This window comes from Onychomys torridus, chromosome 17, assembly GCF_903995425.1.
Source record: "Onychomys torridus chromosome 17, mOncTor1.1, whole genome shotgun sequence".
Classification (NCBI taxonomy): Eukaryota; Metazoa; Chordata; class Mammalia; order Rodentia; family Cricetidae; genus Onychomys; species Onychomys torridus.
The window spans coordinates 49971344-49985735 of NC_050459.1; the positions used below are offsets into that span (position 1 = coordinate 49971344).

The window sequence follows — 14392 nt, forward strand, 5'->3', positions numbered from 1 at the left end:
AAGGACTTAGGTAAACATTCAACACAAAAAAATAAAGTAATAGTCTTTACCGATAGGGTTCAGTTTTATGTTTTCTTTTGGCCTTTTCCTTGTGGCTTAGTGGAATACGTTTCCATAGCATACTCCAGTCCCAGGCCCCTCTGGCAAAACCATCTTCATCCCCACCTTGCTGTGGTTCAATGGAATAATCATTCCCGTCTATGTAATCTATTAGAGGCACAGTACATGTAGCTCTGAAACATTTACAGAAAATGAAAACGCATTTAAGAACCCCAAACTGACTAGGTCAGCATGCCTAACTACATCGGCTTCCTTTGTACTTGGTTTCATTCTGTATTAGGAAACTTATCTAATGGGGGCATAGAGTAAAGTCAGGTCTTGTGAAAGCCAAGGCCCGCTAGCATGAGGGAGGGCTGAATGGGAGGGAAGTTTATCTCGGCTGTCCAAAGAAACTCCTGGGGCTCAGAGCCACACCACTGAGCTTACTGTTCTCTCCCTTTTCCTTGGCATCACCGGCAGCTGTCTCATAGCGATTCTATAGTATTTACAAGATTTTTCTGCCTGCTGTTTCTCTCTGTGTCCCCCAACAAACACTCCTCCAAGTTTTTGTGTGCTCACACCCACTGCCAGCCCATCTGTAATAGCTTCCTTCAACTTTTTCTTGCTTCCTCGGAAGCAGTTATTATGAACAGGCCTTTCTGTGCTTTTACTTAATTTTCTTCCCTTCTTTTATTACAAAGCAAAACAGCTCCCTTAAACAAAAATGAAACCTCAGGTTCTATATTTATTTCACTTAAAAAAAAAAAAAAAAGGCAAGAAAGATGCTATAGTACCTGTTGAGGAATTTAAGGAATGAACTAAGAATTTAGATGCTAAAAGAAAAAAAAAATTGCTTGCATTTGGGCTTTGTAAAATGCTAGCACTGAATAACCAATTGGATACGGTGTTGCAGTTTCAATGATCCGGAACCCTGCTCATCATATCAGAAAGGGTTGAGAATGGGTTTCCCAAAATGGAGATCACAGAGAAATGAAAATCTATGGGACTCAAGAGTCTTGATACGAGGGCAGTAGATTCTAGAAAAGAGCTTACTTCCCTCCTGAACATGAACTCACAGGAGGCCCACTGCATGATACACAGAGTTCCCACTGTAACCTTTGGGAAGCCACGTCCTTGGTGCTGGGAAGACTTCCACATCGCCCTGGAGGCAATGGCTGGCTACCTGGCTAGTTATCTTTCCTCTTGCCACATTCTTTTCACAATTTAAAATAAATGTTGAAATGTAAAGAAGCACTAAGATCTGTCTGACAGTTCATTAAATCAGATTTGTGGCAAATTCATTTTTCTACGGCTTAGTATTGCTTTTGCAAAGTGTAGCTAATCATCTCTACCTGGCAGGGCTGCTGTGGAGATTCAGCCAAACAGCATGTACAGTGTTTAGGATGGGCCTTCACCTTAAATCTGATGAGAAAGTCTCCCAAGTTCCTCCATGCCATTTACCACAAAAAAATACGTTGCATTCGCCTAGATTCTGAAATAGAATTCTAGACAGAAAGCAACAAAAGTTTTTGGAACTAGAGACTGATGCTGTCTTTTGGTGTTTCTGTTCATTAATGGTGATGACCGCTTCCCACGGCACAGTTATCTATTTCTAACAGTTGGAGTTTTTGTAGGAACCCAAAGACTTGGCCTGAGTAACAGTTGCCCCTTATCATCTAACGTAACCATTTGAAAGATTGTAAGAAGCCCACAGGTTTAATTTCAAGACATGCTTCTTCAAATCTTCAGAGCATTTATCCAGTTTTGAGGGAACAATTAATATCACTCTTCGAGAGAGTCTCAACAAAGTACCAAGACAACTCTGCAGGGGGACACCTAGCTTTTTCCAAATACAGGCTGGCTACATTGGAATAGCCCAAATCATCCATTTAGCTCCACCCAGGACACAAACAGCTCAAGGAAAACACATCTCATACAGCATCTGGCAAACTAGATGGAATGGGGATCCCAGAGGAGAATAGTGTTTGTCCTTCTAGGACAAGGTTTACTTTGAAACTAGGAAAGAAAAAAAAGCAAGGTGATGTTACCTGTCCTTAGATATGGGAGCTACAAGTGGTGCATACCAGTTAACTGCCACCTCACAGTGGGCATCAAGGTATATCAAAACCTTAAAAAAAAGAGGCAGGGTGAAAGAATACTCCTCACATATGGTACATCATATATCACACACAATTTAAAATTAAATGCTAATGTAAATTAGCATTTTAGTCAATTTTTCCATATAAATTATCCGTTCAAACCAACATTCTCATTTAAATAAAAAAAACAAAACAAAACAAAATAAAACAAAGCTGAAGGATAATTTAAAATGTATCTGATTTTTTAGTTACCAAAAAGGCAGTGTTGACACTGTAAACAGCACAGGCTTCCTACCTGTCCGAGTTTAGCCTTCTGTGCGCCAATGCTTCGAGCTTGAATTAAACCTTCTCTTCTCTCATTTCGAAACACCTTCACAAGGCCATTCCACAGCTTAATGTAGTCATCCAGTTTTTCTTTTAAATGTTCTGTAAATATAAAAAAAAATTCACAGCCAACATTATAGATGTTTACATAGAAACTTTTTCTCTCTCTCAAGAAACAAAGATTGAGCTGGGGGGTTGGGGGGGTGGTGGTGGCGGAGGTGGCAGCGGCACACACCTTTATTCCCACCACTCTGGAGGCAGTTTGAGCCCAGCCTGGTCTACAGAGCAAGATCCAGGACAGGCACCAAAGATACAGAGAAACCCTGTCTCAGAAAAACAAAACAAAACAAAACAACAACAACAACAACAAAAAGAAACAAAGATTGGATACAGATGTGCTGTGCAATCACTAATCTTACATGGATCAGACCAACTGTTCAATCAATTAAGACCGAAGGCAAGGGCTGGAGGTGTAGTTCAGTGGTAGACCATGTGTAAAGCATTTATGAGGCCCCGGGTTCAGTCCTCTGCCATCACACACAAGAAAGATGGAAGGCAAAATGTGTTACAAGTTAAGTTGTAAGCTTAATATATCTGCAGAGGATTGGGTAGCGTTAAAAAAAATTATCAAGCATCCCTGTGAAGAATAAATGAATATTCAAACTTACAAATGGCAGACTGAAAAATTAAAAAGAAAAACATATAGAATAGTTTGAAGTCGAAAGAGGCTGTGGTTCAGGATCTCTGAAGACACACAATATACTGATATTGTCATGCAACTTCTGGAAGTCTGCATGGGGCATAGGCTGCTTAACATTTTGTTTCTGGGCCATTTTTCTGCCACCATAACAGGTACTGAAAACTGCAGTCTTGCTGTGCTGAAGGCTAGCCACCAAGTTGGCCTGTAACAATCAAAAGTCCAATTTTTGTCTGCAGCTTAGCATTACAAGTATGTGTATAATTAAATTATAATTATTATAATTATATATACATATACATATATGTTTGTGATTTAGTAGAGTAAATTCTATGTTATGAGAACCAGGCACAATTGGCAAAGCTTGTACCTTGGCTTCCCTTTGGAAAAATAACAGCTTTTGTTTATCACTGTGAGCCCAGGAAATTGGCTCAGCATTTAGAACAAGCTCCCGATCCTGCTGAGATACTTCCCAAGGACATAGAAATTGTCCTAAAATAGTTAAAAATCTGGCTCATCACAAAAACCACCCCCCCCAAAATTGCTGTATCTAGATATGAGCTGGTGGTAAAATGGGTATGTTAGACCATATATTTAATAGTTTGCTTGTTTTAGGAGGCTTTTTAAATGTTTCTGTTTGTTTCAAGAGAGAGTATAGTATATCCAAGGCTGGCCTCAAATTCACTATGTAGCTGAGGCTGGACCTGAACTCTTAAAAAATTGTTTTAAAATTGTATGCATTTAAAAATGCATGCATGTCTGTGCACCACTTGTGTGTCTGGTTCATGGAGGAGGCCAGAAGACTGCATCTTATCCCTTAGGACTGGAATTACAAATGGCTGTGAGCCAGGTGGCTGCTGGGAATCAAACTGTGGTCCTTAAGAGCAGTGAGTGCTCTTAACCTCTCTCCAACTCCTAGACTTGAACATCTTGATCCCCCTGCCTCCACCTCCTAAGCACTAGTATTACAGATGTGCATAACTGCACTGGGGAGTTTATGCCAACAAGACACCCTCCCATGTGGGTTTTCAGAATTAAGACATCGCGCGCGCGCGCGTGCGCGCGCGCGCGCGCACACACACACACACACACACACACACACATTTTGGCACCAATTTTTAATGAGTCTTACAAATAAAATTCTCATGCTTAATTATATTTTCCTGCCAACATATTTGGTGATTTTCCTTTTCAGTTTTGCCTTTTTTTTTTTTGAGACAGGGTTTTTCTGTACAGCACTGGCTGTCCTAGAACTCTGAGACCGGCTGGTCTCTGCCTCCCAAGTGCTGAGATTTAAGGCATGCGCCACCACCACCTGGCGATTTTCCCTTTCAAAATTAGTTGTTTCTTTCTTTGTAGAAGAAGCCTTGCCTTTTTAAAAAGCTTGGTACAGTCCTATGTTACTATTCTCTAAAGGCTTTCTTAATTCCATTAGGGCTGTCTTTGGGGCATGTTACTTAAAACTATATCTTAAATACATCTTAATGTACAGAAGCGAGTGATCTGTTTTTTCAAATTTAGACTCTCAGTCAAGACAAATGTTTTCTTTGTGACACCTTACACTGTGGTAGACTGCATTTAGGCCTCAAAATACCCATTGCCACTCTCTAGGTGAATATTGCCTTCCTACAAACCACGTACGTCAGGGGTTGTGACTGTCCGTGGCCCGGGCTCGTGTAGAAAGGCCGTGGGTCACTTGTGCACAGAAGCCTTACAGTCAGTTCACTTGTGTTCTGCTGCTGTCTGCTCCTTTCTCTGTCTCTGTGGAGGCAGTACACAACTGAGGCCACTGCACACTGTAATGTAGGACGGAGAAAACCCTGGGCGGCTGCAGGCTGTAATGTGGGACCGAGAAAACCCTGGTCTGCTGCAGACCTCTAAGCGTCTGGTCTGGGGCTGTTTTATCTGAAACTTCATCAGAAGACTCACACACGTGGTGAGGAGCCGGCTCTATTTAAAGGCCCCAAATCTTGCTAAGAGAGAACACTTTCATTTCCGGGAGCCTAATGGTTATGAAGAGTAGTTAGATCCTTTTAGGGGTTTTATATTATTTTGTCTCTAAAATAAAACTTGTAACTTGAAAGTTTACTTTTTACTGGGGCAAGGTATAAACCACGTTTTTATTTGGGCCTGATTAACCAAATACTACAATTTTCCTGAAGTTAGTAGCAAAAGATTTCAATGTTGTCTTGAGATTGGGAACACTAATTACAGACCTTCTGGACTCCAATTCCAGGAGAGTCTAGAAGTTTTTACCCACTGTGAGGTAAGCAGATCCTGCCTGAGTGTGAGTCAGAACTGTGGAGAGCTATGACATGAGACATGCCACATCAAGAGGGTAGTCAGACGCACAGACACCTCAAACCTCAGGGTCCCCTCTTCTTTGGGGGGCCAAACAGTTATTTTAGGGTGGTAAAGTATCTATTCCTTTTATAATGATTATTAATAATCAATCTCCTACAATCAGTACCAAGGCAGTAGAGTTTAGAAAGTAGTTTTGTAGATTTAGATTATTTATACATTTAAAAATGACTGCATGGCTGCTTGCTTGCTGTATGTAAGTGCACCACGTGTGTGCTGTGAACCGGGAGGCCAGAGGAGGACGCGGGGTCAACTGGAACTGGAGTCAGAGGTGGTGGTGAGCCATCTCCAGTGCCCTAAAGTCTATTTTCAAATGCTTGTTTTGCAGAAAAAAAAATATCTGATAAAAGCATTTCTGTCAGAAAAAACTGCAACCAAGATAAGACATCTACGTTAAATAAATTTAATTTAGCTAAAAAATTTAAAGCTATACATCTAGAGTAATTAAAAATGATTAGTTGAAAAAGTTATCCGCTGCAAAAAAGTGAGAGAAGGAAATAAATCATAATTCTCTTTTTTTCTAGTGCTAGCACATGTGAGCACATCCAGATTCCAGGCACGTCCTTGAAGAAGCAGCACAGGGTTACTCAGCTTTGGAGAGTTCTGAACGGCCCTCTGGAGGAAGTTCAATTCCGGACACCGTATGAAGCTATCCTGAAAGGTGTTTTCATGGCACTGATGTCCTATCTTCAACCCTAACATCGGATTTGGTGGTCACGGCTTATGCAGAAAACCTTGAAACTTGTCTGTCAGAGTGCAAACATCCTGTTCTTACTGAGTAGGTGAGCACTTCAGTCAGTCCAAAAACTCCTGTTGTTCTGTGACGAGTGAAAATAAACGAATATGCAGATTGATACTGAAGAAGCAACGTTCCATTTTCATCTGCATGTTGATGTAGGATCTGGGCTACATTATTTCCACATTTCTGTGATTAAGAATATATATTTAACTTGCAATAACGTATTGAAAGAAATTATTCCCAATGAACTGTGGAAATTCGCTTCTCTAGCGAATGGCCACTGGACCACTCTCTTGCCAAGCTGAAGCAAGGTGACTCCTAAATACCGTCACTGCCTCCTTCAAAAGAACGAAGAGCAAGCCAGGTGCAGTCTGTGGTGACAGGGGACAGGCAAGTACGGACAAGAATTTCAGGCTATACTTAGCTACACAAAGAGTTCAAGGCTATCTTGAGGTACAGAAGCCCATACATTGTGTGTGCTCTCTCTCTTCTCTCAAAAACAAAAACCTTCATGGGACTGGTCCTTCAGACCCAAAGCTGCAGGATCTCTATGACACAGGGCAACAGCAGGATATCCCAGTGAGGAGGCCCAGTGAGGGTCCAGTGTCTGTAGTGTAGCAGAAAGCAGAGGCCTAGAACCAGACCAATGATTCTCTGCAATGATCACTTGCAAGTAAAAATATATGGACAAAATGGTTTATCATGTGACTCACTGTATCACACTGCAGCTGTCATGATGAGATTGATTTTTCTTTTTTCTTTTTTTTTCTTAAATTTTATTTTATTTGGGGGGAGCTGCAAGGGCAGAGGGTTGTAGTGCATAGCCATCCTGTCTTGGCCTGGAAATTCCAACCCCCATTGAGGCTTTGGTAATGGTCACGCCCACAAGGCGGGGCTGAGAGAGGACGCTGAAGACCAAGGATCGAGAGGAGAGGTCTCTCTTGGTTCCAGGACCCTGGACGCTGGACGCTGGAGGTAGACTGAGCAGAGTTCTCCAGAGAACACCGCCGGACTGCACCATACCTTTCCCAGACCCTGCAACCTACCTATCCCTTCATTTGTAAGTTACCCCACAAAATAAACCTCCCTTTTAACTACGTGGAGTAGCCTTAATAATTAAACCAATAGAGGGTGGATACAAAGGGACGGGGAATGCATGGGATGGAGATGCATGATGTGAAAGACACAAAGAATAAATGAAAAGAAAGTTAAAAAGAACAAAAAGCCCTGCATAACTTGTTTTTACTTAATAGTTTAAATCCCATACAGTATTAAATGAGCTGTAGAAGGTGTGTTCCGTATTTTAAAAAGTAGTCCAGTATGGCGAGTATGATGGTTAATGTGGTAACTTGGCAGGATCCAGCTCTCAATGCAGGTGGCACGGACTTGGGTCCTTGACTGAGGAAAAAGAAAATGGGCTGAGCACCAACATTTACCTCCCTCCTCTTCCTCACCATGGACTCAACGTGCCCTCAGACTATGCACCAAAATAACCTGCTCTTTTTAAGTGGCTTTTGTCGGGAATTGCGCCAGAGCGACAAGAAAAGTAGCTCCTCACATTTTCAGGCCACATTCAGTATTTGCATCATGGTTCAAGTGCAAAATGAAGTCGGTGAGATAGGTGAGTGGGTTCCAGTTTGAAAATTATGGCTGGACCTTCGGGTGGCAATGCAAAATATACACGATTCTGTTTTCCAATCTTTCAGTAAATTACTGTAGAACTCATTTGTGTGTGTGTGTGTGTGTGTGTGTGTGTGTGTGTGTGTGTGTGTGTGTGTGAAATCCAAGCCCCACAGAATACTGGTACAGAATCTGACAATGCCTGAAGACAGTCTTGAACTCATGGATTTGGACCTAGCAGTTAATGACTACCTCTGTGACTTCTGGCAAGTCACGTGGTTTCTTTGAGCCTCCTGTATAAAATAGAAATAATTATAATATTGTAAAGGTTACTGTTAGGATTAAACAAAATGATGTATATACGGTGCTTGGCACAGTGACAACATAGTAACATATCAGTAGACACCTTTCATTTTTAAGACTTAATTCTTTTTATATAACATCTTTAATAACTGACTTACTTTATACCCAGAATTTTATAGCCAAGATGTCAAGTCTATAGCCGTTATTACCTTTATTGCTGAAATCATCAATTAAGACAATTTCTGCTAAATACTTCCTCGGTGTCCTTTTGATTACACTGTGTACTGTTCTCATGAGGGTTGACCATCCTTCATTATGGAAGACAATGACAACACTCGAAGTGAGCAGGTTTTCATCATAATGCCAATACTTGCATCTGTAAAAAGAAAATTTCATCATACAAAGTTAGAGGGAATCTATAACACTTGCTCCAAAGTCTCTGTGATTGAATTTTCTGATTGGATTAAATATGTTTGACTTATCTAAGGAAACAGTATGAAGCGCTTTGGATCTCAGCAGAAACAAGATCAAAGCGAGACGCCGGTGTTTAAAGTTCCTCTGAGATAAAGCTCCGTGCTATCAGCACGTCCTGTGATAAAAGATGATGCTAAAGACACTATTACAGCTGTCAGCTGGTTTCTGTATCACAGACATCACTTTACTTTCCTTCTGGAAACTTGAGCTTTAAGACTTACTCTGTTGTCTAATATGACAGCAAAAAATGTTCAGAAAAAATTAAGCAGGTTAACCAGGTACACATGGAAGTCTCTAGAAAATTTACTAGTAAATGAGTACAGCTCTAATATTGTCTGGACCTTCTGGGCTGACGAAAAAACGATCTTTGGTTACTCTACAAAAGAATGTTTGAGGCAAAGGTAGTGGGAATAAAGCTGTTGGAAGCCTTTTCCTAACAGAAGGAATCTGAGAACAGGGTCTGATGAAGACTCCAGAGCCAGGGGATACTTGAGCACATCTGAACGGGGTGGGGTGGGGGAGCCAAAGTTAGAAGTCTCATGCTCTTTCAGAGTAATTGTTTAAAATGCAGAAATAGGACAGTGTAAATCTTGGGCCTGTCCTGTGACACAGAGCAGAGAAAAATGACACTCACTGAGCAAACCTGGTTACATTCCTGGAACCCAGACGGAAGGGACAGCATGAGTGTACTGACTTGGCTTTAAACCATTTACTGTATAACATTCCACAGTATGGGCTGTTCCATAATTGATCGAATCATTTTCTTACTGATGGGCATTGCACCTGACTCTACATCCTTATACGGAATCTATCCTTCTAGATGTTCAAGTTCATAATCCTTTAAGGACAGAGCTTCGTTAGTTCCATTCAACACCAAGTTCCCAGCAGCTAACACACAACAGCTGCTCTGTGATTGGGGATGACAGTTTTGATAATCACTCGATGTGATTATCTCTTAGTATGACCATCCCATACAATCCCATTCTGAGATGCCTCATATTCTGTGAAGAGAAGCTCTGCCCCTTCCAGGAAAAAAGAGAAGCTGAAGATCTCCTAGCATGGAGAAGTGGGAAAAATTGGAAAAAAACAACGGGACAGAATGGAACAAGAGCAGATGAAGAGCCAGGTATGGTAGCTCATGCCTGTAAGTAACCTACCCCAGAGGTGGAGGCAGGATCAAGCCAAGGGCACCTTCAGCGACATAGTGAGTTCTAGGCCACCCTGAGGTACAGAATGAGATCCTGTCTCAAACCAAACCAAAGCAACAACAAAACCAGGAGATGAAGGGAGGTTTGTGCCACCTCCATTTCGTTCCAAGCTTCAAGAGAGCTTCTGAACACTAACAACAACTGAGGTGTATTTAGACAGTCTTCATCCCACATCTTCTTGACAGTCTCTCTTGGCTCTAGAATGACGCCCAAGGGTCAGAAATTTCCACTTGATTTCAGTGGGGAGCAGAGAAAGTGGCTAAGCGTTGACAGGTTCACAGCTTGCCGGTTCTGGGTGGCAGGGTGCTAGGAGGTAATCTACGGTACAGAAGCTTTAAGCCATGGTTTGGCTCTAGTCGACAAGTAGGGCTCAGAGGACCCAGTGAGGTCTGAGGTGGAGATGAGTCACCAGGGTAAGGATGGCATGGCAGGAGCCACTAGTCACAAGGGCTGCCCAAGTCACCAGGTCACCGCAGCATGATTTTCTGTGGTTAAACTGTGGTCCCCAAAGCTCAAGTGTTGCAAACCTGATCCCTAGATGCGAGAGTGTTGGGAGGTGGAGCCTTGAGGGTGATGTATTCATCCTGTTATCATGACACTGGGTTTCTCAAAACCGTGAGTTTGGCACCCTCCTATTACGATGTCTCACTCATTTACACAGGAACAATTCTGCTTTCAAACTTTTCTCCACGATTAGCTGCAGCAAGGAGGTCCATGCCGCATGGCTGTCCCTCAGTCTAAAAGCTTCCCAGTCCTCAGAATTTTGAGACATTTCATTTCTTAATTCTCACTGTGTGGTCTGTGACAGTATAGCAACACAGTGGTCTAACACCAATGTCTCAGAGGCGGATGAAGAGTTCGGTGGACTCAAGGAGACAGGGCACCCCTCACTCAGAGCCAGAAGAGGGCAGCACCTCAAGGATGCATGGCCGTTCAATCACCGAAGGCCAGAGAGAAAGGTGACCTCTGCAGCGTAGAAACACCCTATAGAAGTGTGAGCCGGGGCCAGGGAACCAGCCCCACCAGAGCTGCAGGGCGACACGGATTGCGTTAATTTAACCACAGGCTTCCTCTGTGGTTAAATTAACAGCCTGAATGGATGCAGGTTCTTGACAAAGGTTAGCTTTCTGCCACCTTTTCTGTTTGCCGTGGTGAGAAAGAGCCAAAGCAAAGCGCACACTGAGTGCTCATCATCCGCTGTGCCTTGACATGCACACCGACGGGGGAAGGAGAGAGCTCTTGTACTGGCAAGCCGGCTCAGCGGGTGCAGATGCCTAACCACTGTGCCTGAGGATCTGAGATGAATTCCTATGACGGAAGGACAGAGCTAACTCCTTCACGTTGGACTCTGACCTCCACACACAATAAATAAATGTGAAAGGGAAGAAAAAGAACTCTCTATGGGACTGAGGTAAAGCCCTGTCTTGCACCATGTCTCACCTCACTGCTGTAAATTTGCAATAGAGTAGTCTCCCTTTATCTGTGGGTTTTGCTAGTTACTTGTGGTCAAACATGGCTCAGTAATAGAGTATTATACAGTTAAGATATCAGGAGAGGCCCACTTGGGAGCTTAGTTTGTGATCAGTTACTGCTGTCTGTTCACCTCTTAGGATGCCTAATTTACAGACTATTTTTATCATAGGAATACATGTTTAGGAAAAGATGTAGCATACACATATACAGGATTGGGACTATCTGTGCCTCCAGGAAGCTACTTAGGGGTCTTGACCGTATCCTCTCTGGATAACTCACTGGGAGTGGTGTAGGAAAGAAAACCAATTGCAGTGAGAAGCCACGTTTGGTTGGATGGGTTGGTTACATGCTTTTGACTCATTTCTGCTCTCCAGCCATCTTATGCTCCAAGAGAGCTTTTCAGTCTTCCAGCATCAAGGACAGCAGGGCTCAGCTGTGCGGGAAAACTGCTCTGATCACAAGCATTAGCATTCAGGTTAGAAGCTTGGAATGTGGAGTGATCCTTGTCATCCTATGCAACGTTTTCATGGTAACTTCGGAGACAAGTGCTTGCTATCAGGAGAAGAGACAGAAAGCGTCCGCGCATGTGGCTATGCTACGCGTTGTGTAGGGAAAGGAGGACACCAGGCTTCCTTCTCTGTCACTCTCTACTGTCCTCCTTTCAGACAGTCTCTCACTGGCCCTGGAGCTGCGATAGCAGCCAGAATGCCTCCCATAGTGCTGGGGTTATAGGCATGTGAGGACACACTTTTTTTTTTTTCTTTTGTTGTTTTAAATGTGAGTGCTGGGGATTCGAACTCGGGTCCTCATGCTTGCACAGCAAGTGCTCTTACGCCCGGAGGCATTCCCGCTTCCCCAAGCATTTCACTGTGACTTCTGTAATTTACAAAAGCACATTTCAAATCCAAAACATGAAACCTGTATTAACGTGTACTTGATCTATCTCTGTAGTTCTGGTATCTTCTGTAGCTGATACAGAGCCTTGTCACAGGGGCTCGGCAGTGGTGCTAGAGGGGAGAATTGCTTGCTGCTCTTCCAGAGGACCCGAACTAGGTTCCCAGGACCCACATGGGGTGGCTCACACATCCTGTAACTGCATCTCCGAAGGATCTAATGCCTTCTGGTTTCCCCCAGGCACCCACACCGTGTGCCATACTTAAGACAGATAGACACACACACTCACACACTCCTAGTTAGAACAGAATAATTTAAGCCTTATAATTAGACTATCGATAATAATATCTAGTTAAGCAGACTATGAAGCACCCAACGGTTTTAGGTTATAAGCTGTTGAGATTCACATGTATTATCATTAATCGACAGCACTATGTGTATGCACTTGTGTGAGGACGTTACCCAACTTCCACCCTTTAAGAGCTGTGTCTTATTTATAGATTATTCACTCAAAGTCTTTATTTTGATAGGGAGTAACTTTAGAGTCTCTCCTGTTAATTCTGCAGGAAGTCTACATCTAACAGGGAGGAAGTTTTAGGCATAGGAATTAAACTCACAATTGGAGAAACACTGACTTTATTAATTACCTCTTCCATTTAAAAATAATTACAGTGCTTTTCTGGCCTCCATCTGAAAATACTGTTATTTAAATAATTAACAGGAGAGAAAAATGCTTAGAACCTACCTGAAATGGAGCTTATACTAAATTCCCAAATATATTAGTAATGTAGACACGAAATTGAACAGCATTCAGAAATATCTATTTTATCTTTTTGGGGGGCGGGGCTTGAGACAGGATTTCTTTGTGTAACCCTGGCTATCCTAGAACTAGCTCTTTAGACCAGGCTGGCCTCAAACTCACAGAGATCTGCCTGCCTCTGCTGGGATTAAAGGCGTGGTCCATTTCCAATTAAACCAGAGTTACAGCCATTAAACCTGTGCATCAAACTCAACAGACTGGGGGGAGGTCCTTTATCCAAGGGTGTGGTTCCTGTGCACTTTGGGTGGAAGGGTACAGAGTCACCACCTGAGAATGTAAGTGCTACTCCTTCAAATGTATTCTATGCAGAATTTAACAACAAAAAACCTAGAACGTTACTTCCTCATTAGCACTCTCTGGATACGCATTTTATCAGTGTGGCTCCTGGAGAAGATTTGACGATTTTTAGTCCACTTAAGGGTGTAGTGCCTCAAACTGGCTCTAGGTATAATTCTTTCATGAGTTCAAACAAAATTACATTAGCCCTAAAGTTTGTTTTGTTTTGTGATCGTATCATAGTCTAGCTCCCAAATCCCTAGAACGTTCTTCCTTAAATGACTATCAAGACCAGTGTCTCCCATTCTGTGTTTATAATTGCATTTCATATATTGACTTAGACGCTGACGCCCTGATCTCTGGGACAGGTTTATCATCTGTTGTGTATAAGCATCCCTCCCAGCTTTCTGGGTTCAAAATGGGCTCAGTATGCTTATTATCTCTTCATCTACTGTTCCTGGGGTTAAACCTAAGCCCAGGTGTTGTGCTTAAAGCTCTGTGCTATCTCTAAGAGAGTGAGAAATTCCATCTCTACTTCACTTAGTAACGCTGCCACTCGAACTGTGTGTCTGTGCCTTGTTCACAGAGGTCTGAAGACTTTACAAAGCTGTCCTGCCAAACTGGGTTATCATGGTCTCCCAGTCTACCGGGTTAAGCATGTGTCTGCTTTCAAAGATACGAGCTTGGCTTGGCTCCTTCTCATAGACCATGCTGACGTTTAGCAAAGGTGAGTCTTTATGTCTAAACCACTGGGACCATGCCTCACATCAAGTCTCTAGAACCAAACTTGCTCCTTTCGGAAAACATTTATTTGCTCCTCAAGTCCCTCCCCGGTGCTTCAGTGAGGTGAGTGATGAGACTTAAACTCATCTGCTAAGGTCCTCAATATCTGGTCCTCTGTGGAGCTTTGAAGGCCTGTGAGCTGGAGGACTGGTTTGAAGGGTGGGGACTCTCAATGAGAAGCTGGGTAAGTTTGATCCCTAGGACCCAGCTCCTAGAAGGAGAAAACCAACTTCTGCAGGCCATTAAACACACACACACACACACACACACACACACACACAC

The 14392-nt window shown here is 42.8% G+C and overlaps 1 protein-coding gene across 2 annotated transcripts in view; it reads right to left on the reverse strand.

Moving 5' to 3' along the window:
* Galnt7 (polypeptide N-acetylgalactosaminyltransferase 7) overlaps positions 1 to 14392 on the reverse strand; it is a 125317-nt gene that overhangs the window by 19572 nt on the left and 91353 nt on the right. The window contains exons 3-6 of one of the 2 annotated variants that reach the window (XM_036166412.1): positions 8392 to 8558; positions 2434 to 2564; positions 2088 to 2167; positions 51 to 233 (exon numbers count right to left, since the gene is read on the reverse strand). In XM_036166412.1, coding sequence (XP_036022305.1) covers positions 51 to 233; positions 2088 to 2167; positions 2434 to 2564; positions 8392 to 8558 — 561 coding nt within the window. The remainder of the gene's footprint in view (positions 1 to 50; positions 234 to 2087; positions 2168 to 2433; positions 2565 to 8391; positions 8559 to 14392) is intronic. The other variant, XM_036166411.1, reaches the window with a different exon arrangement.